We start from the raw sequence: 21,370 nt of genomic DNA on the forward strand, positions 1-21,370 counted from the left end.
GGTGTTACACGGAAAAAGAGTGGTCCACAAGCATTCTGACAAGGTTGATTGTAGAGAAATAAGGCTATTGCCATAGTCCAGATGAGAAATAATGGGTCCTAAATTAATGGGTGCTATTGACAGAGACAGGAAGTCAAATGTAGGAGATAAAAATAGGATGTAGTGATAGATTGGGGACGGGGCAGTGAGTGTATACCAGCACTGACATTGTTAGATTACGTAAGCAATAAGCAATCAGTCTTGGAAGGAAGGTAATGGGTTTACTTCTGGATAGGTTGAGTTTGAGGTGTTTTTGGTACACACAGCTGGAGATGTCCCACAGGCTTAAGGGTATGTATCTGAACGGAAGATATCAGAACTGGAGAAAATAATCTAGGGTTTGTTTTTTAGTGTATGGAATAAGAGCTATTGTTTAGCTTATTGAGTCTTCACAACAATTGTATGGAGTACATAATGGTATTATCCCCATTTTACAGGCCAGTGGAGGCACAGAGATTAACTTTAAGAGATAAGAACGCTTTTGAGGCACTTTATTTGGAGTGTAGAACTTTAACACTGAAAAGACCTCTTTTATCCAGAAAGCAGCCAAAATCTTGGAAGGACTGTTCTCCAGGGCAATCAATAGTCCTTACAAGCAATCAACGGTCCTAGGCCTGCTTTCAGATCCACGTAGAGGAAAGAAGTGCCGTATCCTTCAAGAGTCTTCACTTTTATTTTTTGAGTCTCCTCTTCATTTAAACCCTTCCCAGAGTTACCTGGCCCCAAAAGAGTTTAGAGAGGTACTCTGAAAAGGAAGTCCTTATCTTAGCGCTAGAAGTTTGAGACTAAGTCTTTCTCTGCTTCCCATTGCAATGGACATTCAGCCAAGGGCAAGCTGGCAACCTATTAGAGCAAAAGAAGTCATCAGTGTAAGAGAGACAGCAAATGAAAGTAAAATGTTAGTGGCAAAATCTAGGTGGATATACGAGAATTTAGTGAAAAAACATTTTAGCTTTGCCAAATGTTTTAAACTTTTTCATTATAAAATGTTGGAGGGGGGGATCATTGTTGCTTTTTTGCCATAAACACTCCGGGGCTTCTGAGGGTCTTAATGGAGTTGATTTCCTGTCATGTGCTCCCTCCTGGCAGAGCGCTAAAACTATTTTCACCCTTAATGTTTCTATCCTACAAGCCAGGTAGGTATAACTTTGCGAAAAATACTAGACATATATGAGTTAAAAACAAGTCTAAGAAAATCTTTCCCAATTTTCCACTGTGTCCTAATATTCTCTCACGTTCCCAACTCCAGAGGTCTCCCAGTCCCGCTTCTTCCATTTCCGGTAGTGACCCTAAATGATGAGATTCTGTTGCTCGTAGATTAGGCTGCAGCCGTTGGCTCCCCATGGGCATGATGTGACGTTGGGGTTGGGGCGGGGGGGGACGGTTGCCAGGGTAGTGAGGGGAACCTAGGGACCGAGACAGCTCTCCCGCCGGGCAGAAGACGCTTCTCCTTGCCCTTTATGATGTGTGTTTACATGGGCGGAGGGATCCCTCACCAGCTGACAGCCACACCGCGGCCGGCTCTTCTTTTTTTAAAGAGCCTAGCCACAGGCGGTGATTGGCCGCGGCCAGGGCCGCACCAGCCTCCGGGGGCGGGGCCCCGGCCGCATTGTCTCGTCTAGGGCCGGCTGGAAGCCCCAGAGGCCGGACCTGGGTAACCCGGGTCCGGAGGTGCCCGAGTGGTGCTTCCAGAGGATTGGGAACGAAGCCTGGGCGGGGTCAGGTTCGGGTTCCCGGGGAAAGCAGGGCTGGAACCCAGGCGGCCGAAGCGGAACCAAGCCCAGCTCGGAGTGCCACGTCTCCAGGAACCCCCTCCTTACTCTTGGACAACACTCCGCCCCTACCCGGGCCTCCGTCCCCCAAACCACCCCCATTTTGGCAACACCAGATACTTTGGACACATTCCTAGGGGTCTCCATCCTCATCTAGTCTACCCTTCTCCCCCGCACCATCTCACCGCCTCCCCAACCCTAGCCTCGGACCGACGTCCCCAGAGCTGCGGCCTTCGACCCTAGATCCTCCCGCCGCGTGACGAGTTGCTCCCCGCTCTCCTTCCGGCCGCTGCGATGGAAGACCACGCTCCTGGGTTCCATACTGGGGGAGCGACTTCCTCCCCACGGTCCCCTGCGTACTGCTAGGAACTGGGCCCCGGGATGAGGGGGGCAGGTCCAGATCCCCAGCTGCCGGGGAGGGGGTGGCGGCCCGCGCAGCACGTAGCGCACGTGTAGGGCCCGCTCCCCACCCCCTCCGTCGCCGACTCGGCTAACTTTCCAGGGCTCGGGGTGTCGACCGCGCGCCTCCCTTCCGCCTTGACCTCCGGCCTCTGCGCCTTGCTAGTGCTGCGTCCCTTCTGGCGTCATCTTTCCCTTCCGAACCCTATTGATACACCTATCTCTTTCTCTTTTTCCCCAGTTCCCCAATGCACGGGTTTTCCTCTACTTCTTTATAATAGATCTCTGTGCCTTATCTCTCCAGCTAAATCTCTCCCCACCACCTCTGGTACAATAGAATGTTTGGTGTCTGGGGTCCTTTGTGGAAACCCACAAACCTTTGGAATTCTCAAGATGAGCTGCAGCCTTTTGGACGTCCTTTTTTATTTTGTGCACTCCAGCTACTTCTTGTTACTCTATTAAGGCACTTAGAACTCGGCATTTACCTTATTTCCACATGCCTCTCCTACCAAACTTGTAAACCGCTGGCGGAAAGAAGTAATGTTTCTAGCCCTGGCACGAGGCAGGGTAGATGCTTCACAAATATTTGTGGAAGGGGAGGGAAAATGGTCTTGATTTTCTGTGGCCCAGACTGTTGAAAATGGAGCTTTGGGCAGCCAAAAGAAGAGTCTGGCTGCCCAGGTGAAACAGGAAGGGATCTCAGGAGAGCTCACAAGAGTTTGAGGGATTTCTCCCCCCACCCCCCACTGAGTGACCACCACAACTGAACACCACCTCTGTCCTGCCGCATTCCCCTACCCTGCTCATTTCTGTCCAACCCGCAACCTCTCTTCCTATGCTATCTGCTGAACTGGTCTGTGGGACTTCTGTGCCTTCTATTCTGTCCCACTCCCAGTAGTGGGGGCTGTTCTTGGGCTTCTGCCCCTAGGAAGCTGAGTCTGTGGCTGGGGAAGTGCCTAGTAACTAAATTCTTCCTACTCCTCATCTCCCTTTCCTCTCCAGCCCAGTATCCCTTTTCTACTGATCCAGCCCAAGGGGATGCAGGGTTACTGCAACTACAGCCCTGGATTTTAATTTACTTGGGTGTGGAGCCAAAAGGGTTCGACTCTTGTCTGGGCCCTCTCCTTCTGGAGCCTCCAACAGGCACTAGCAAATGAAACATTCCCAGGGTGTTCCCAGCCCTGTCCGTGGGGGTGGGGAAAAGCAGAGTTACCCACACCAGGGCTTCAGGGTGTGTTTCCTCCCGTTCCGGTTGGGCCACTTTAGAAGCCCTGGACTCCCACAGAACAATCTTATGCTGCCAAGAACGAGAGAAACCCAGGTTACATCTTCATTCCACAGCAGCCACCACCAACTCTAACTTTGGTCCCTGGGCTGAGCAGCCCTTCCCAATATGTTTTAAGGTTTTGGATCTCTAGAATGTTTGGAATTCTCTGTATCTGGGATGAAAGTCTTCTCATAGTATGAAAACAACTGCAACAATGTCAGAACTTTACAGAGCATCCACTAAACCCAACTAAAATTCAGTGCTCAACTAAATCATGTTGAGAGTCCAGCACAGGGTTTGACACACCAAATGCTAAGGGCTAATTCCCTTTCTTCGCTCCCCTGGCCATGTGTGTGGAAGAGGGCAGGGGTATGTGAATGGCTAGAAATTCTATAGTAACATGAATAACATGGGGTCACTGGCTGGGAGTGATTCAGACTATTGGACACATCAATGCTGTGAAGTAGGTAGATATAATTGTCACCATTTTCCAGACGGAAAAGTTGAGTTTCAGAAATTTTAATTAGCCAAAGCCACACAGATAATAGCAGAGTTAGGACTAGAATCTTCATCCTAGTACCTTTGTTCTTCCTCAACCAACCAATTGACTTCCCCGAAGCTGAGGAAAGGGGCACAGAAGCCCCATCTCAAATCTCACCACCGGCTACCCCTTAACCTGGCCAAATCACCCATTCTTTCCTCCTCCAAGACCCAGTGCCTTCAAATTTTTTTGACTAATCTACAATGCATTTGTTTGCATGCCAACAAAATTTCACAAAATACCTACCCTTATACAATGGTGACTTTATATGCTAGTTGAGATGAGACTCATTAAGTTGGTTTTGTTACCTGGTTATGGACTATGACCCTCAGTTTGAAAAACACTGCTTCGAAGTTAGCTTTTCCTGCTGTTTGGGTGGTTTTCAAGATACAGATCAAGATAATACAGTAGTTAGCTTTCCGTAGTCATACCCATCTACTCTTTTTCTTTTTTAATTTATTAATTAAAAAAATAAAGAAACAAAATAAAACAACATACATAATCAGTAATTCACAATATCATCACTTAGTTGCATATTCATCATTTCTTAGAACATTTGCATTAATTCAGAAAAAGAAATAAAAAGACAATAGAAAAAGAAATAAAACGAACACAGGAAAGAAAAAAAAAAAAGATTATACCTACCATACCCCTTACCCCTTGCTTTCATTGATCACTAGCATTTAAACTAAATTTATTTTAGCATTTTTCCCCCTATTATTTATTTTTATTCCATATGTTCTACTCCTTTGTTGTCAAGGTAGAAAAAAGGGAGCATCAGACAAAAGGTTTTCATAATCACACAGTCACATTGTGACAGCTGTATCATTATTCAATCATCCTCAAGAAACATGGCTACTGGAACCCAGCTCTACATTTTCAGGCAGTTCCCTCCAGCCTCTCCGTTACATCTTGAATAACAAGATGATATCTACTTGATGCATAAGAATAACCTCCACGATAACCTCTCAACTCTGTTTGGAATCTCTCAGCCATTGACACTTTGTCTCATTTCCCTCTTCCCCTTTTTGGTCCAGAAGGTTTTCTCAATCCCTTGATGCTAAATCTCAGCTCATTCTAGGGTTTTTCTCAATCCCTTGATGCTGAGTCTCGGTTCATTCCAAGATCTCTGTCCCACATTGCCAGGAAGGTCCACACCCCTGGGAGTCATGTCCCATGTAGACAGGGGGAGGGTGGTGAGACTGCTCATTGTGTTGGCTGGAGAGAGGGGCCACATCTGAGCAACAAAAGAAGCTCTCTTGGGGGTGACTCTTAGGCCTAAATTTTAAGTAGGCTTGACCTATCCTTTGTGGGGTTAAGTTTCATATGAACAAATCCCAAGGCTGGGGCTCTGCCTATAGCTTTGGTTGTCCGCACTGCTTGTGAGAATATCAAGAATTCAACTTGGGGAAGTTGAATTTCTCCCCGTTCTCACCACTTCCCGAAGGGGGCTTTGCAGATACTTTTCCACTCACTGATCGAATCACTCTGATACCCATCTACTCTTGAATTTCAGCTGCTGTCCCTTTCTCCCCCCAGGCATCCTCTAAGTCCCCCCAGAATGATATCTACATCATTACAAAATCAGTACTCATCTCTTCAGTTTGGTTTTTGCTGTTATTTGCTTCTGACATCTACTTCTTTGCCCATAGCCCTTCAGTCCCAGGAATCACTTTGTTCCCCATCTTTTTAACACCTCATCCCATACAGCTGCTGATTTTAAGACCCAGATCTAGTATGGAGTCTCCAAGTGTCCCAAGACCTGACTTAGAGTAGGGGTTACAAACTGAATTGCCTGCAGAGGCCTAACAGATGAATGAGTGAAGTCAGCCAGAGTCTGTGGAGAAGTGGGAAGGCTTGTCCAGCTACTGGGGCGATCACTCACTACATAGACCAGTGGGGCAGGAAGTTCCAATTTTTCAAGAGAAGAAGCAAAAAAAACCAGCAACTAGATTTTTTGTTTGTTTGTTTGTTATTGTTGTTGTTGTTTTTATAGAGCTTTCCCAATTTTTAAATGTTCAATATTCAATTGAATTTTTAAGAAACACTGTGTGGGCCAACCCAATGTGCTTATGGTCGGAGCTGTGTTCTATACAAAGCCAGCCAGAGAGACTGGTGGGATGATGAGCTTTCGGCCTTTCAGAAGGAACAATGGTTACCAAGGGAGCACCAGCTGGGAGGTGCCCTGAGAGAAATGCTGAAAAGGAGGTGAGCTTCCACCAGCCTGTGGGTCTAGTTCAAACTAGGCTTAAAGGAGAATTCTGCCTTGCAGCCAAGTCTGGATCCCACAACCAGAACATACAGAGGCCACAGGCATAGTGTTGTACATGGCCTGCCCCTAATTGCAATGTCAGTGAGGTACCTGGGGGGTGTCAGGTCTTCTTATTATTTATTTTCCTCTCTGCCTCTATATTTCGCCCCTTCTACAGCCTTCAGAGAGGGAGGAATCAGATGCCAAGATGCAGAAATGTTCCCAGAGTGCTGTGCATCTGTGTAAGAATCTAAAAGATAAAAATTCAGGTGAGTGTTTAGGAATAAGGAAAGAGGGGCTTCTCAAGTCTGAGGAGGAGAGAGACAGCAGTGCTACTCATCGTGGTTGAACATGGCAGTTGTTCCTTACAATAAAAGAGACAATATTTATTGAGTACTTGCTCTGTGCCAGGCATTTTGTGTGAATGATCTCTCTTAATCCTCATCGAGACTCTTGATATTAGCCCTCATTATTACTTTCATTTTATAGAGGAGGAACTGAGTTTCAGAGAAGTTAAGTCATTTGCTCAAGGTTGAATGACCAATGAGTTGAGCAGAAACAGATTCTGGCCCAGGCTGTCTGAGTCCAGGATTTGAGCTTTTAACCACTGTCCATATGTTGCCCCTCTCTGTGTGCTGCCAAGTCACCTGGCACTATCACAGTGCATGATAGTAGTGAATAAATACTTATTGAACATGTTCTTGCATCAGGTACTATGCAAAGTACTCTAGATATAGCACTGAATAAAACAAAGCCCCTGATTTCCAAGAGCTTATATTCTAGTCTAATGGCAAGAGACAGACAATAAAATCATAAATGCGTGAGATAGTTTCTGGTACTAATAAATGCTGAGGGGGGAAAAAAACAGTAATGGGGGATGTGATGGGAGGGGTGATGAAAGACAACTTTAGCCATGATCTGAGGAGGAAAAGAGAACATTTGAGCTCGGATTTGAATGTTATGAAGAAAATGGGTCTGGGAAAATCTATAGAGGAGAATTCTAAGAAGAGGAATATCATGTGCAAACTCCCCTAGACAAGAAGCAACGTAGTATGTTATGGGACCCCCCAAAAAGCTCCTGAAGCTGGAACCTAAAGAATGAGGGAGAGTGGGGAAAGAGAAGAAGTCAAAGAGGCAGGCAAAGGACCAGAGCAGGCAGGACCTTACAGGCCATGGTCAGAAGTTTGGATTTCATCTTATTCACAATGGACAGCCAGTGAGAATTGTAGGCATGGACGGGATATAATTTGATTTACAATTTAAAGTTTTTCTCTAATTGCCATTTGTAAAAGAGACTACAGGAGGACAAGTTGACGGCCATAAACCAATTAGAAGGTGATTACATAGTCCAGGCAGGAGATGATGGTGACTTGGATTAACGTAAATGTAGAAATTCTGGATAAATTTTGGAGGAAAAGGTAACAGGACTAAATGAATGTGACGCGTTGAGAAAGAGGAATCAAGGATGACTCTTAGATTTTTCCCTGAGTAGTTGGGCAATTGGTGGTGCTATTTATTGAGAAAACTTGGAAGGAAAAGATTTGGGAGGTAAGCAGGAATCTATAATTCTATTTTGGCTGTGTTAAAGTTGAAATACCTCATTCATCCAAATGGAAATGCTCAATAGTAAAGAAATTCAGGGCTAAGGATAGGGATTAGGGTTGGAGATAGGATTTGGAAGTTATCAGTGTATGTGTGTATTATTAAGGTCTAGGATTGGATAAGATCTCCCAGGGAAAGTGTGTGGGAAGAGAGGAGAACAAAGATCAGAATTCTAGGACACTCCTTATTTACAGGTTAGGAGGAGGAGTATGAACTAGGAAACTGAGAAGTGACACGAGAGTGATGTCAGGGAAGGAAGTGTTTCAAGGAGGAGGCAGTGATCAATCATCAAAAGCTGCAGAGAGGTTAAGTAAGATGAGAATATGAAATGAAGAAGAGATAATAAAGACAACACTTTCAAGGAGTTTTGCTGTGCAGGGTTGCAGAGGAATGAGGCAGAAATTGGAGAGAACATGAATTTGGGGAAGGATTTTTTGTTTTTTTTTCCTACTCAGAGATAATAGAGCTCCTCTTCATAGTGGTAGGAATGGTTTAGTAGAGTGGAAGAAATGGATAGTGCAATAGAGAATGAAGATTACTGTAGGAATGAAGAACTTGAGAAGACGAGAGGAAATGGGAGTCAGAGATGAATGTCAGGGATCAAGAGGGAAGGGGAGAACTTCAGAGAGATGCATGGAATTGGTGGACATGGTGATGAGGAGCTTTGGTAGTTCTCAGTATCTGTTTTCTCTGTTAAAAGGTAATGATATTGGTCATCTTGTTATTCAAGATGTAATGGAGAGGCTGGAGGGAAGTGCCTGAAAATGTAGAGCTGTGTTCCAGTAGCCATGTTTCTTGAGGATGATTGAATAATGATACAGCTGTCACAATGTGACTGTGTGATTGTGAAAACCTTGTGTCTGATGCTCCTTTTATCTACCTTGTCAACAAAGGAGTAGAACATATGGAATAAAAATAAATAATAGGGGGAAAAAATGTTAAAATAAATTTAGTTTGAAATGCTAGTGATCGATGAAGGCAAGGGGTAAGGGGTATGATAGGTATAATCTTTTTTTTTTTCCTTTCCTGTGTTCATTTCATTTCTTTTTCTATTGTCTTTTTGTTTCTTTTTCTGAATTAATGCAAATGTTCTAAGAAATGATAAATATGCAACTAGGTGATGATATTGTGAATTACTAATTATGTATGTTTTATTTTGTTTCTTATTTTTTAAATTAATAAATAAATTTTTAAAAATTATAATATAAAAAAGAAGATAATGATATTGGTCTTTAGGATGAATAGTGATGAATAGCCACCAATGACTCAGAATTCATGTATCATATGTAAGCCCCATACATGTGTACATCTGATGATAAGTGAGTAGGTGGGTAGGACATCAGACTACCATCACAGAGGGAGCTTAGCTCAGGATAGAGAACTGAAGAGACCTCAGTTTACTTGTCTTGGCCTCTCCCTCTGTTTATTTCTCCAAGAATGACTGCTTCTCATCGACACCAACTCCTCTTATTCTTTTTGTCTCTCCTGCCTACTCTAGAAGCCTGTTGAACTCAGATCACTGAATGAGGGTAATTCCACCCACCCCCAAAAGTGACTGGTAAACTACACAGGAGATATAGAAGGGGAACAGAGGTATGCCTCTAGTGTTGAAAATCTTTAAACTCAATTATAAAGACTTTTTCTTTTTTATCAGTATATTTTTCTGTAATTATGCTCTAGAGAATAGAAGACTATTACGTTCTACCTAAACCATCTATATGACTAAAAGTCTTTGCTAAGGAAACCAGGTAAGAGAAGTACAATCTGTAAAACCTTACTACTATATACAAATTTTATTTTCATAACTCTTTTCCAAAAGCTAACTGGGAAAGGGAGGGAGGCATGTTATCTCTACCAAAACACTAAACTGGTAAGGATCCATGAACTTGGGAGAAATTAGAGAATATTATGGTCTCAGGAGTATAGAAATGATTGACTACAATTACTTTTCTTTTGTGTACTGAACATTCAGGGAAAGAAACAAAAGCAGGTGTCAAGGCATATTAAAGCCTTTCCTCTAGAAACAATCTAGAAACAATCAGAGAAACCAGTTCTCACTAGAGAAAAGATACAAACAGAGGAAGAAGGTAGCATTCAAGCACTTTTGGTGCTGAGCCGGCCTAAATTCCAATAACCCAACACTCATGAAAGGATTTTTTACTTAAGTTAACAGCATCATGCTCTAATCAACATCTGTGTATAAGATTAAAGATTGGAATAAATTATGGGTATCCATTATTTATAAAAAGTAAGAACAGAGCCAAATTGCGTGGCACTTAGCAACATTTCCTGTTCAGCTGTTTTAACAAGTAGTTTGATTTTTGTTTTAAAAAGTGTGGTAGGGGCCCCCTACATAGGACATGACTTCCAGGGGTGTGAGTCTCCCTAGCAACATGGGACATGCCTCCCAGAGTTGAGTATCACCCTGGCACTGTGGGATTGGCAATGCCTTCTTGACTAAAAGGGGGAAAATAAATTAAACAAAATAAGCTTTCAGTGGGTAAGAAATTTCAAATAGAGTTGAGAGGTCATTCTGGAAGTTACTCTTAGGCAAGCTTCACCCAGATATTGCAAATTGCCATGGTATGCCAAGCCCCAACCAACAGTAACTCCTGAAAACCCAAAATAATACCCTGGGCTCCTATCTAAGACTCTATAAAAGTTTACTTATTAATTTTATTTTTTCAGAAACTTAAAACCTCCTGGTTGTTTTTTTATGCCAGAAAAGCCCTGAAATCCAAAGGCACGAATCTCTCCAAGAATATCAACCAGTTTCATTCCCTATAACATTGACACCCCCTTTCAGCAAGAAGAAGTTAGAATGGCCATTGCCCAAATATCCCTAAAGATCAAGAGAATGATCAAATGAGAAGGAGGAGTTGTAACAGAGAAGTTAGAATTTAACAAATGATTATGACTACTGAATCATTATATAGAATTTTCTTCTAAGTTTCTAGAAGAATAGCTAGAAAGAAACAACTGAAATTATTGAGTGATAATACAGTAGTCTTGATCTTTGATAATGACTATATAACTATATATAGCTTTTATCTTGTGGTTGTGTGATTGTAAAAACTTTGCAACTGATGCCCCCTTTACCCAGTGTATGGTTAGATGAGCAATAAAATAAAGACATAAAAGAGGGAAAAAATTAACAATAAAATTAATAGAAACAGGGCGGTCCATGGTGGCTCAGCAGGCAGGGTTATCACCTGCCATGCCAGAGACCTGGCTTTGATTCCTGGTGCCTGCCCATGTTAAAAAAAAATTAAAATTAAAAAAATAATAAACATAAAAAATGTTAAAATGAATGAATTTTACAAAAAAAAATTCCCCAAATTGATTCTATTTATATAATGTTAGAAAACAGGCAAAATTAAAGTCCCCTTGGGGGAATGGTAAGAAAGGGGGAAAATTCAACTTCCCCATTTGGAGAATTCCTGCTATTCTTGCAAGCTGTGGGGACAACCAAATCAATAGGCTGAACCCTCAAACTTGGGGATGGTTCATATGAAACTTATCCCCACAAAAGATAGGCTAAGCCTACTTAAAATTAGGCCTAAGAGTCACCCCCAAGAGAATCTCTTTTGTTGCTCAGATATAGCCTTGCTCTCTCAACCAACACGTCAAACAAACTTACTGCCCTCCCCCTCTCTGCATGGGACATGACTCCCAGGGATGCAAACCTCCCTGGCAACGTGGGACAGAAATCTTAAAATGAGGTGGGACTCAGCATCAAGGGATTGAGAAAAACTTCTCCACTGAAAGGGGGAAGAGAGAAATGAGACAAAATAAAGTGTCAGTGGCTGAGAGATTTCAAATAGAGCTTGAAGAGGTTATACTTGAGGTTGTTCTTACGCATTATATAGATATCACCTTTTTAGTTTAAGGTGTATTAGAGAGGCCAGAGGGAAGTACCTGAAACTGTAGAGCTGTGTTCCAATAGCCATTTTTCTTTTTTAAACATTTTTTATTAATTAAAAAAAATTAACAAACAAAACATTAAGATATCATTCCATTCTACATATATAATCAGTAACTCTTAATATCATCACATGGTTGCATATTCATCATTTCTTAGAACATTTACATCGATTTAGAAAAAGAAATAAAAAGACAACAGAAAAAGAAATAAAACAATAATAGAGAAAAAAAAGATTATACCTACCATACCCCTTACCCCTCGCTTTCATTTACCACTAGCATTACAAACTAAATTTAACATTTGTTCCCCCTATCATTTATTTTTATTCCATATGTTCTATTCTTCTGTTGATATAGTAGCTAAAAGGAGCATCAGACACAAGGTTTTCACATTCACAGAGTCTCATTGTGAAAGCTATATCATTGTTCAGTCGTCATTAAGAAACATGGCTACTGGAACACAGCTCTACATTTTCAGGCAGTTCCCTCCAGCCTCTCCACTACATCTTGAACAACAAGGTGATATCTACTTAATGCATAAGAATAACCTCCAGGATAACCTCTCAACTCTGTTTGGAATCTCTCAGCCACTGACACTTAGTCTCATTTCACTTTTCCCCCTTTGGTCGAGAAGTTTCTCTCAATCCCTTGATGTTAATTCTCAGCTCATTCTAGGGTTTTTCTCAGTCTCTTGATGCTGAGTCTCAGCTCATTCCAGGATCTTTGTCCCACGTTGCCAGGAAGGTCCACACCCCTGGGAGTCATGTCCCACGCAGAGAGGGGGAGGGTGGTGAGACTACTCGTCATGTTGGCTGGAGAGAGAGGCCACATCTGAGAGCCATGTTTCTTTAAGATGATTGTATAATGATAAAGCTTTCACAAAGTGGAGACTGTAATTGTGAAAACCTTGTTCTGATGCTCCTTTTATCTATGGTATGGACAGATGAGTAAAAAATATGGATTAAAAATAAATAAATAATGGGGGAACAAATGTTAAAATAAATTGCGTAGAGGGAAAATACTAGGGGTCAATAAGAGAGAGGGGTAAGGCATATAATATGTATGAGTTTTTTCTTTTTATTTCTTTTTCTAGAGTGATGTGAATGTTCTGAGAAATAATCTTGGTGACGAATGTACGACTGTGATGATATTGTGAGCCATTGATTGCACACCAAATATGAAATGTTCATACATTAAGAATGTTCATGTTTGTATGTTAATTGGTTTTATTAATAAATATTTAAAAATAGGCAAAACTGAGGGGTGCAAGGGTAGTTCGGTGGTAGAATTCTTGCCTGCCATGCAGGAGGCCAGCCCATGTACCCCTGACCCCTTGAAAAAAAATTCAACGAATGTACTGCAATAATGGGATAGTCACATGGAAAAAGAATGAAATTTGACACCCACCATACAGCATACAAAAAAATATTTGTTTAAAAAAAAATAGGTTTTTGTTGTGGCCCGAAACTTTGAATTGCTACTTGGCCTATCCTTTCTTCCATGGAGCTCTCACATTCAAACATGACAGATTTGGCAAAATACTAGTTAGGTTGAGCCCTGCTTGCTCTACTCTATCATCTTTGTATGAATCAAAATTTTTTTTTTTCAATACAGTTTTTAACTGATGTTCATGAAGATCAATGTCCTTAGAACTGTGCCACTTGTGCTTGTTTGAAAGGATGTATATCCCCTAGAAAAGCCATGTTTTAATCTAAATCCCATTTCATAAAGGTAGACTAATCCCTATTCAGTACTGTATGTTTGAACTGTACTGTATCACATCATCCAGATCATCTCCCTGGATGGTGTGATTTAATCAAGAGTGGTTGTTAAGCTGGATTAGGTGACAACATGTCTCCACCCATTTGTGTGGGTGTTGAGAAGTTTCTGGAGTCCTATAAAAGAGGAAACACTTTGGAGAATAAGAGATTCAGAGAGAGCAGAGAATGCTGCAGCACCATGAAGCATTGAGTCCAGGAGCCAACGACCTTTGGAGATGAAGAAGAAAAACATCTCCCAGGAGCTTCATGAAACCGGAAGCCAGGAGCAGAAGCTAACAGATGATGCTGTGCTTGCCATGTGCCCTTCCAGCTGAGAGCAAAGCCCTGACTGTCTTCACCATGTGCCTTCTCGCTTGAGAGAGAAACCCTGAACTTCATCGGCCTTCTTGATCAAGGTGTCTTTCCCTGGATGGATACCTTTGATTGGACATTTCTATAGACATGTTTTAATTGGGACGTTTTCTCAGCCTTAGAACTGTAAACTAGCAACTTATTAAATTCCCCTTTTTAAAAGCCATTCCATTTCTGGTATATTGCATTCCGGCAGCTAGCTAGCTAGAACAGATTTTGGTACCGGAGAGTAGGGTGCTGCAGCGGTTTGCAGATACCAAACATGTTGGAATGGCTTTTTAAATGGATAAAGGGAAGATTCTGGAAGAGTTGTGAGAAGCTTGATAGAGAAGGCCTAGAGTGTTTTGAAGAGACTGTTGGTAGAAATGTAGACTCCGAAGATGCCTCCAACGAGGCCTTAGACAGAAATGAGGCACGTGTTATTGCAAACTGGAAAGAAGGTGATTCTTGTTTTAAAATGGCAGATGTTCTAGTTTGCTAGCTGCCGGAATGCAATATACCAGAAACGGAATGGCTTTTAACAAGGGGAATTTAATGAGTTGCTAGTTTACAGATCTAAGGCCGAGAAAATGTCCCAATTAAAACAAGTCTATAGAAATGTCCAATCAAAGGCATCTGGGGAAAGATACCTTGGTTCAAGAAGGCCGATGAAGTTCAGGGTTTCTCTCTCATCTGGAAAGGCACATGGTGAATGCAGTCAGGGCTTCTCTCTCAGCTGGAAGGGCACATGGCGAACACAGTCAGGGCTTCTCTCTCAGCTGGAAGGGCACATGGCGAACACGGCATCATCTACTAGCTTCTTCTCCTGGCTTTCTGTTTCATGAAGCTTCCCGGGAGGCATTTTCCTTCTTCTCCAGCGGTCACTGGCTGGTGGACTCTGGTTCTCATGGCTATGTCATTCTGCTCTACTCTCTCTGAATTTCTCATTCTCCTTTTGTAGGACTTCAGAAACTAATCAAGACCCACTCAAGTGGATGGAGACATGTCATCCCCTAATCCAGTTTAACAACCACTCTTGACTAAATCACATCATCCAGGGAGATAATCTCATTCCAGTTTCAAACATACAGTATTGAATAGAGATTATTCTACCTTTATGAAATGGGATTTATATTAAAACATGGCTTTTCTTAGGGGGCATACTTCCTTTCAAACCAGCACAGCAGATAATCTGGCAAAATTGACTAGTGGCTTTGGCTGGAAGGCAGATTTTAAAAGCCATGAACTTGGATATTTAGCAGACGAGATCTCCAAATTAAATGTGGAAAGTGCAGCCTGGTTTCTCCTCACAGCTTATAGTGAAATGCGATAGGAGAGAGATAAACTGAAGGCACAAAGAAACCAGAAATTGATGTCCTGGAAAATTCTGGGCCTCCAGAAATGGAGACTCAGAGAATAGTGCTTCATGTGAGGATTTGACCAGATGTGAACCAGTCAGCCATCTTAGAGAAAGCCAGGATTGGACATGGAGTTATCTAGGAAGGATTTGTAAACTCCTTATATCTGATGGGCATGATCCACAGCTACTGCATAGAAAGCCAACAAGAGTGCTGTGAGACCAGTATAAATAGAGCTGCTGCTAGTTTGGACTAGGGGGTTCAGAGAAGGGACACATTGGAGGAAAAATAACTTCAGAGGCAGAACCATGGAGGCTGCGGTCTGAAGTCAAGAAGCCTCAGGCCCGGAGAGCAGAGCCACCCAGGCCCGTGGAGAGGGTGAGTTTGCCCCAAAGGCAGAGGATGGGCCTTCCACCTCATTGCAGTGGAAGAGGAATGCCACCTCAGGCCTTAGAGAGAGTGAAGCACATTCCTTGGGGGTTGGGGAGAGCCTGGCTGCCACCACATGGAGGGGTTGAGTGTGTGCCCGGAGATGGCAGAGAGCCCGGGTGCAGCTCCAATGCTTGGAAAGGGTGGAGCTGAGAAAAAGGTGGTCTCCACAGTGTCCCCCAAGGTTGCATTTGGAGAAAGGCAGGCCTCTGTGTAGGCCTTTGGAAAGGGTGGGACTGCCGTTTTCTAAAGCCCTGATGATAAATGATTCTCAGACTTTGAAATCTAATGGACTTTGCCCTGCAGATTTTCAAAACTGCTTGGGTCCGGTGACCCCTATGCTCCTTCCTCCCTATGGAAATGTGTATATGTATCCTGTGAGTTTTCCTCCTTTGTATATTGGCAGCAAATAACTTGTTATGAGTTTTCAAAGGTCCAGAACAAATGGGGAAAATTTTACTTTAGGGCTGTCCATGCTTTTAACTAACTTTGATGAGACTTTGTACTGATTTTAATCTTGTATTAATCTTGTATTTGAAATGTTACTGGAATGGTTTAAGTAACATGGTCTCTGATATTATTAAATCAATGTATTTTGTATATGGGGAAAACATGTCTTTTTTAGGGTCCAGAGGGTGGAATGCGCTGGTTTGAAAGGATGTATGTCCCCTAGAAAAGCCGTGTTTTAATTAAAATCCCATTTCCTATTCAATACTATATGTTTGAAACTGTAATCAGATCATCTCTCTGGATGATGTGATTTAGTCAAGAGTGGTTGTTAAACTGGATTAGGTGACGACATATCTCCACCCATTTGGGTAGGTCTTGATAAGTTTCTGGAATTCTATAAAAGAGGAAACATTTTGGAGAATGGAAGAGATTCGGAGAGAGCAGAGAATGCTGCAGCACCATGAAGCATTGAGTCCAGGAGCCAGCGACCTTTAGAGATGAGGAAGGAAAATGCCTCCAGGGGAGTTTCATGAAACCAGAAGCCAGGAGAGAAAGCTAGCAGATGATGCCGTGTTCGCCATGTGCCCTTCCAGCTGAGACAGAAGCCCTGACTGTGTTCACCATGTGCCTTCTCACTTGAGAGATAAACCCTGAACTTCATCGGCCTTCTTGAATCAAGGTAACTTTCCCTGGATGGATGCCTTTGATTGGACATTTTTATGGACTTGTTTTAATTGGGGCATTTTCTTGGCCTTAGAACTATAAACTGGTGACTTATTATATTCCCCTTTTTAAAAACCATTCCATTTCTGGTATATTGCATTCTGGCAGCTAGCAAACTGCAACACCGCTAATTAAAGAAATTCCTTTCTAAGAAGGTGCGTTTCTTCACCAGAACTGTCACACCAACCTTTGGGCCTTCTGCTGGAAAATTAGAATCAAGTTTCAAATAATGCCTTTTTAATTGTATCCTCTAGTATTATAGATGTAGGACAATACTGTGTCATACCTCTGTGAATGTAAAATATCTTGTACTTGCTTTATGATACGTAGTAGTGACCACGCTATAGCTGACCTGTTTTTAATGACCTTGTTCTAGAATCTTTTTCTTTTCAGATGATGATTGAGAAGCTAATAAAAAATGGTGCCAGGTACCATAACAGTAATAGAACTTTCTGTTTTCTGGGATTTTTTTTTTTTTTAATGGAGTGTGCTGGATGTCTCTATAATTTTGTTTGGATGACTACAGAACATGGAAAAGCTGTTGGTGCTATTGATGCATAACATACTGCTATTGGTCTTTATATATATTATTTGAATTTTTGGAAACTTTAGCTGTGCTGTCAACTTTGGAAAAGGTATCCCAGTTGTACTGTGTTGAGTGGGCATTGTACAGAAACTAATAGCCATATTGGTCTAGAAATGTTAAACTTAATTTTTTCCCATTTGTGCCGGGGTAACACACTGTATTAAATATGTAAGGTCTTATCTGCATGGATTTGATTACAGAAACTAATAAAGTATTCTCTAAATAATGAAAAATAATAGGCAAAACTAACTACATCATTTAGGGATACATACCTTTGTGGAGAAAAAGCATGCTGTGATAAACAGATACAAAGGAGGCTTCTAGGTGACAGCAATGTTGTGCCCTTGACAGGTGTTTGCTCTGTAACCATTTGTTAAATTACATTTTGAAATTTGCTCTATAACTACATGTTAAACTGTACTTTGAAATTTTTTTCTGCATATATGTTATATTTTGTGATAAAAATGTTTAAAAAAAAGGTGGAGGGAGGGGAAGGTGAACATCTGTTCTCAGGTAAATTGGCCAAAATTTCCTCTACTCAAAAAGCCTTCATCCTTTTGAGTAGAGGAAATGTTGGGAAAGTAGAATCTTTAAAAAGAAACCTATAAGATGAAGAGAACAAAGGTTGCCACAGAACATCTTATTTCCTTACGCAGGGAGTAAGTCTATATTCCATTAGGTTCCCAGCTCAGGAAAAAAAAAATGGCAGGCTTGAGAAATAAGTTAACAATGATGAGGAACAAGGATAGAGTACAGGGGCCCAGGGGAAGATTTCCAGAGGACAAAAAGGAAGTTCTAGATGTGGATGGGATGGAGAAAGTTCATCAGCTATGCGTGTTGATTTCCTCCTATAGGAAACATCCTGGCACAGACACCATGCGGTGTTCCATCAAGCGTTGCATCACAGTAACCTCATTGGGCATCTTATTCCTTTGGCTTTTCATCACTTTGAGAGTCCCCAGCAAAATTGAAGATGACAAAAAGGTGATGGATATCAAACGCAAAGTAACAACTCTTGCTGTCAATTTGAGAACTGGGAATGTAGGGTGGAAGTGGTGTGGGTAGGCAGAGTCTCAAAAATACTTGGGGTTTCCTTCTTCCTGCACTTCTCCTCCTGAATTCAGGAAGTACTAAAGGGAGCTGGGGCACATTCCTGGACCCATTGGTCCTCAAAGAAACTTCTTTTTTTTTTACTTCCATATTTGTTAAGATAGGGAAGAGAGCAAATACTACTTGAGCCCTGATACTGTGGCCAATGGCCAGGCATCCTGAGAATGTGCTGGGCTTAAGGAGAATGATCCATTCCACTTTTTTTCCTGTAAAAACTTATGGGAAGCCACTGAAGGCCAAATTCTGTTCTTTTTATAAAAGGAAGGACATGTTTTGCCTTTGCCAATGCTCCAGAAAACCGGTTACAGCAGCAGAAAGGACCTGAGATCACTAGAAGACTGGCAGACACTCAGCTTCAAATATTTTTTAAAAATCCAGCAGAGAAGAAAAAGTGAGTGCCAAGGAGGGGAATGGGGTATCCCAGGGGTAGGAGGGGCATCTAGAGAGGTAATGGATGTAGGAAGAAAAGAAGAGGAAAGGAGAAAAGGCAGGACTGTGCCCAGAAACATCTGAATCTGGCAGACAATTTTCTTTCCACCAGACCAGGTATATGAGGAAGAAGAGAAAAGATAGTTATTATAGAATGGGGACTCAAGGGATTAGAGAATTTTGGATAAGAAGGGGGACTTCGAGTCTCATAGTACAGCTCCCTTGTTTTTATGGATCAGGAAGTAAGCTCAGGGGTTAGGGACTTATTTAAGGTAAGGCAATCAGTGGCAGAGCCGGGACAAGACTCTTGGTCTCCTGACTTCCACAACAAGTGCTTTCGCTAATCTATCTTCTTCAAAGGAGGACTTTGGAAAGATGAGCTATGTAAACCCAAAGACAATAATAATAATAATAGCTAATTATTTATTGAGCACTTAAACCATTTGCCACTCAGTTCTAGGTTCAAAGACTTGGAGGGACCCACAGGAACTCAGGATCACCTAGGTTAGTACCTTGCAAACCTTAACATGCACACCTGGTTATGTTGTTAAAATGCAGATTCTGATTCACTGGCTCTGAGATGGAGCCTGAGATTCTGCATGTCTAATAAGTGTCTAGATGAAGCTGAAGCTTCTGGAATAAGAACCACACTTTTAATAGCAAGGACCTAAATATCCCCTCTGCCAATGGAGGAATAGATGGGAAATAGCAGAGAAAAGAAAGGGAGAGAGATGATCTCAAGTAGCATCCCAAGCCCTAATCTTGGTGACAATCATCACCAACATCATACACTGACAATTGTTTCCTATTTTACCTCTCCAGCATGGTTGACAGTGGGGATCTCCTCAGTAAAACGACCAGATGGAAGCAGCCTCTTGCACACACTCATCTCCCTTTTCCGTGCTTCCTCTAGAGCTGAGCAGAAACATTTTACAGTTCTGGTCCACCTAGCATATTCTGATGTCACCTGGCTTAGAGAAACCGTTGCCCATATTTCAAGCCTCTTCAGCCCACAGATCTTGGCAGGGCAATTGTTACTGATCCATGCTCCATCTGATGTTTATCCCACGGTGGACGGCATCCGGGAAGATGCCTATCGTGGGGTATTCTACCCCAAGCAGAATGTGGATTACGCCTTCCTCATGAGCTTTGCCACAAACCTCTCTGATTACTTCCTATTAATAGAAGACAATGTCTTTTGTGCCCCCAACTTTGTCACCCACATTCGTCGGAAGGTGACCGCCATGAAGTCCAAACCATGGGTGCTATTGGAATTCTCTAATATGGGCTTTCTTGGCAAACTTTTCCACAGCAGGGATCTCCCACTCCTGGCCCATTTCATCCTCCTCTTCTTTGAAGAGAAACCCCTTGACAGGCTGATCCCTCATTTTCGTACCCTCCTTGTCCAGAAAAAGCCAATTCTTTGCAGACCTTTTCTGTTCTACCACAGGGTCTTCTCCACCTTTGATGACAAACAGAAGGCCATAGCAATTAAGAAAAAGCTCTCTTATAGTCCTGACAACCCACCTGGAACCGTTTTCACTGATATGAAGGTTTTTGATGTTCACTTCCCCTGGGAGGCCTATACTCTGGATGAATCATTCTTTTGGACATATAATGTTAGTGTTGGAAACCACCTGACAGTGATTTTGAACAATCCAGTGAACCTGAGAAGAGTGCAAGTGATGACAGGTTCTATCATAGATGGAGCATATGCCCTTGAGAAGGGGCAAGTGGAGTTGGGCTATGAACCTGAGGGGATGCCCCAATACTGCACTAGCTTCACCATTCTGGACCATTTCTTAGAAGGACAGATGGATCGGGAGATATTTCTGAAACATATGGGGTCTGACGTGAGCTGTGTGAGACTGGTGGTGAAAGCTAGTCAAGCAGGTGGTCTCATGATCAGGCATATCTACCTCTGGGAGGAAAAAAGCCAAAAAGAATAGCCCAGAGTTGAAGCTAAATCACTAAGGGTATGAAAAAATTAAAATCTTGAAGCCATTTCATTATAGCCTATATGGGTTCCTGATAGTGGAGATGCAATGGAATGAGGGGCAAAGAGAAAAGATTTTTCGCGATTCTCTTGGTGCCCACTAAGATGTTAGGAGACCTCTTCCTTCTTTTTTTTTTTTTTTACAAACAAGCACCTCTCCTAGGCTATATTTTGCTGGAGTAAACGTAGCTTAGCACAATTTGGGGGAAAACTTTGACCACTCCCAGAATCTTTAGATTCCTGGGGTTCTGGAATCGGCATAAGTACAGGGTATTTGTATGTATATGTGTGTGCATACATATTTACGTTCATCCCATAATCAGGGGTGGTGGTGAGGTATAATGTGGTAATAGGAGGGTGAGGACACTTTGCTTCTATCTATA

The 21,370-nt window shown here is 42.2% G+C and overlaps 2 protein-coding genes across 19 annotated transcripts; one reads left to right on the forward strand and one right to left on the reverse strand.

Annotated features, from left to right (window-relative positions):
* The first annotated feature begins 233 nt into the window (after positions 1–233).
* Positions 234–21,000, forward strand: LOC143680869 (alpha-1,3-mannosyl-glycoprotein 4-beta-N-acetylglucosaminyltransferase-like protein MGAT4E). 18 transcript variants are annotated; one of them, XR_013174212.1, is made up of 7 exons: positions 6,234–6,538; positions 9,370–9,464; positions 9,552–9,619; positions 18,307–18,457; positions 18,824–18,953; positions 19,446–19,495; positions 20,442–20,551. XR_013174212.1 is itself a non-coding variant. In XM_077157421.1 (6 exons), the coding sequence occupies exons 4-6, from the start codon at positions 18,329–18,331 to the stop codon at positions 20,938–20,940; spliced, it is 1,386 nt and encodes a 461-aa protein (XP_077013536.1). In that variant the 5' UTR covers positions 234–330; positions 6,448–6,538; positions 9,370–9,464; positions 18,307–18,328; the 3' UTR covers positions 20,941–21,000. The 18 variants fall into 18 exon arrangements, 16 of the variants coding, with proteins under 16 accessions (XP_077013536.1, XP_077013543.1, XP_077013534.1 ...); XM_077157421.1 differs by lacking the exons at positions 9,552–9,619; positions 19,446–19,495 and adding an exon at positions 234–330 and having other exon boundaries at positions 6,448–6,538; positions 19,814–21,000; XM_077157419.1 differs by lacking the exons at positions 9,552–9,619; positions 19,446–19,495 and adding an exon at positions 6,040–6,226 and having other exon boundaries at positions 6,448–6,538; positions 19,814–21,000.
* On the reverse strand, positions 514–5,517 carry LOC143680256 (uncharacterized). The gene is made up of 4 exons (XM_077156796.1): positions 5,494–5,517; positions 3,424–3,507; positions 2,022–2,372; positions 514–882 (listed from the first exon to the last, which is right to left on the reverse strand). Exons 1-4 carry the CDS (start codon positions 5,515–5,517, stop codon positions 811–813), a joined length of 531 nt encoding a protein of 176 aa, XP_077012911.1. The 3' UTR covers positions 514–810.
* Positions 21,001–21,370: the final 370 nt, after the last annotated feature.

This window comes from Tamandua tetradactyla, chromosome 4 (genome assembly GCF_023851605.1).
Source record: "Tamandua tetradactyla isolate mTamTet1 chromosome 4, mTamTet1.pri, whole genome shotgun sequence".
Taxonomy (NCBI): domain Eukaryota; kingdom Metazoa; phylum Chordata; class Mammalia; order Pilosa; family Myrmecophagidae; genus Tamandua; species Tamandua tetradactyla.

Coding starts and splice junctions, on each gene's coding strand:
- LOC143680256 (XM_077156796.1), bottom strand. CDS start 5,517: ATGGGTATCAGAGTGATTCGATCA. Junction 2,373..3,423: donor ACCCTGAAGCCCTGGTGTGG/GTAACTCTGCTT, acceptor ACGCAGCACTAG/CAAGGCGCAGAGGCCGGAGG. Junction 883..2,021: donor CCGCAGCTCTGGGGACGTCG/GTCCGAGGCTAG, acceptor TTGCTCTAATAG/GTTGCCAGCTTGCCCTTGGC.
- LOC143680869 (XM_077157421.1), top strand. CDS start 18,329: ATGCGGTGTTCCATCAAGCGTTGCATCACAGTAACCTCATTGGGCATC. Junction 18,458..18,823: donor TGATGGATATCAAACGCAAA/GTAACAACTCTT, acceptor TTTTTATAAAAG/GAAGGACATGTTTTGCCTTT. Junction 18,954..19,813: donor AATCCAGCAGAGAAGAAAAA/GTGAGTGCCAAG, acceptor TTACCTCTCCAG/CATGGTTGACAGTGGGGATC.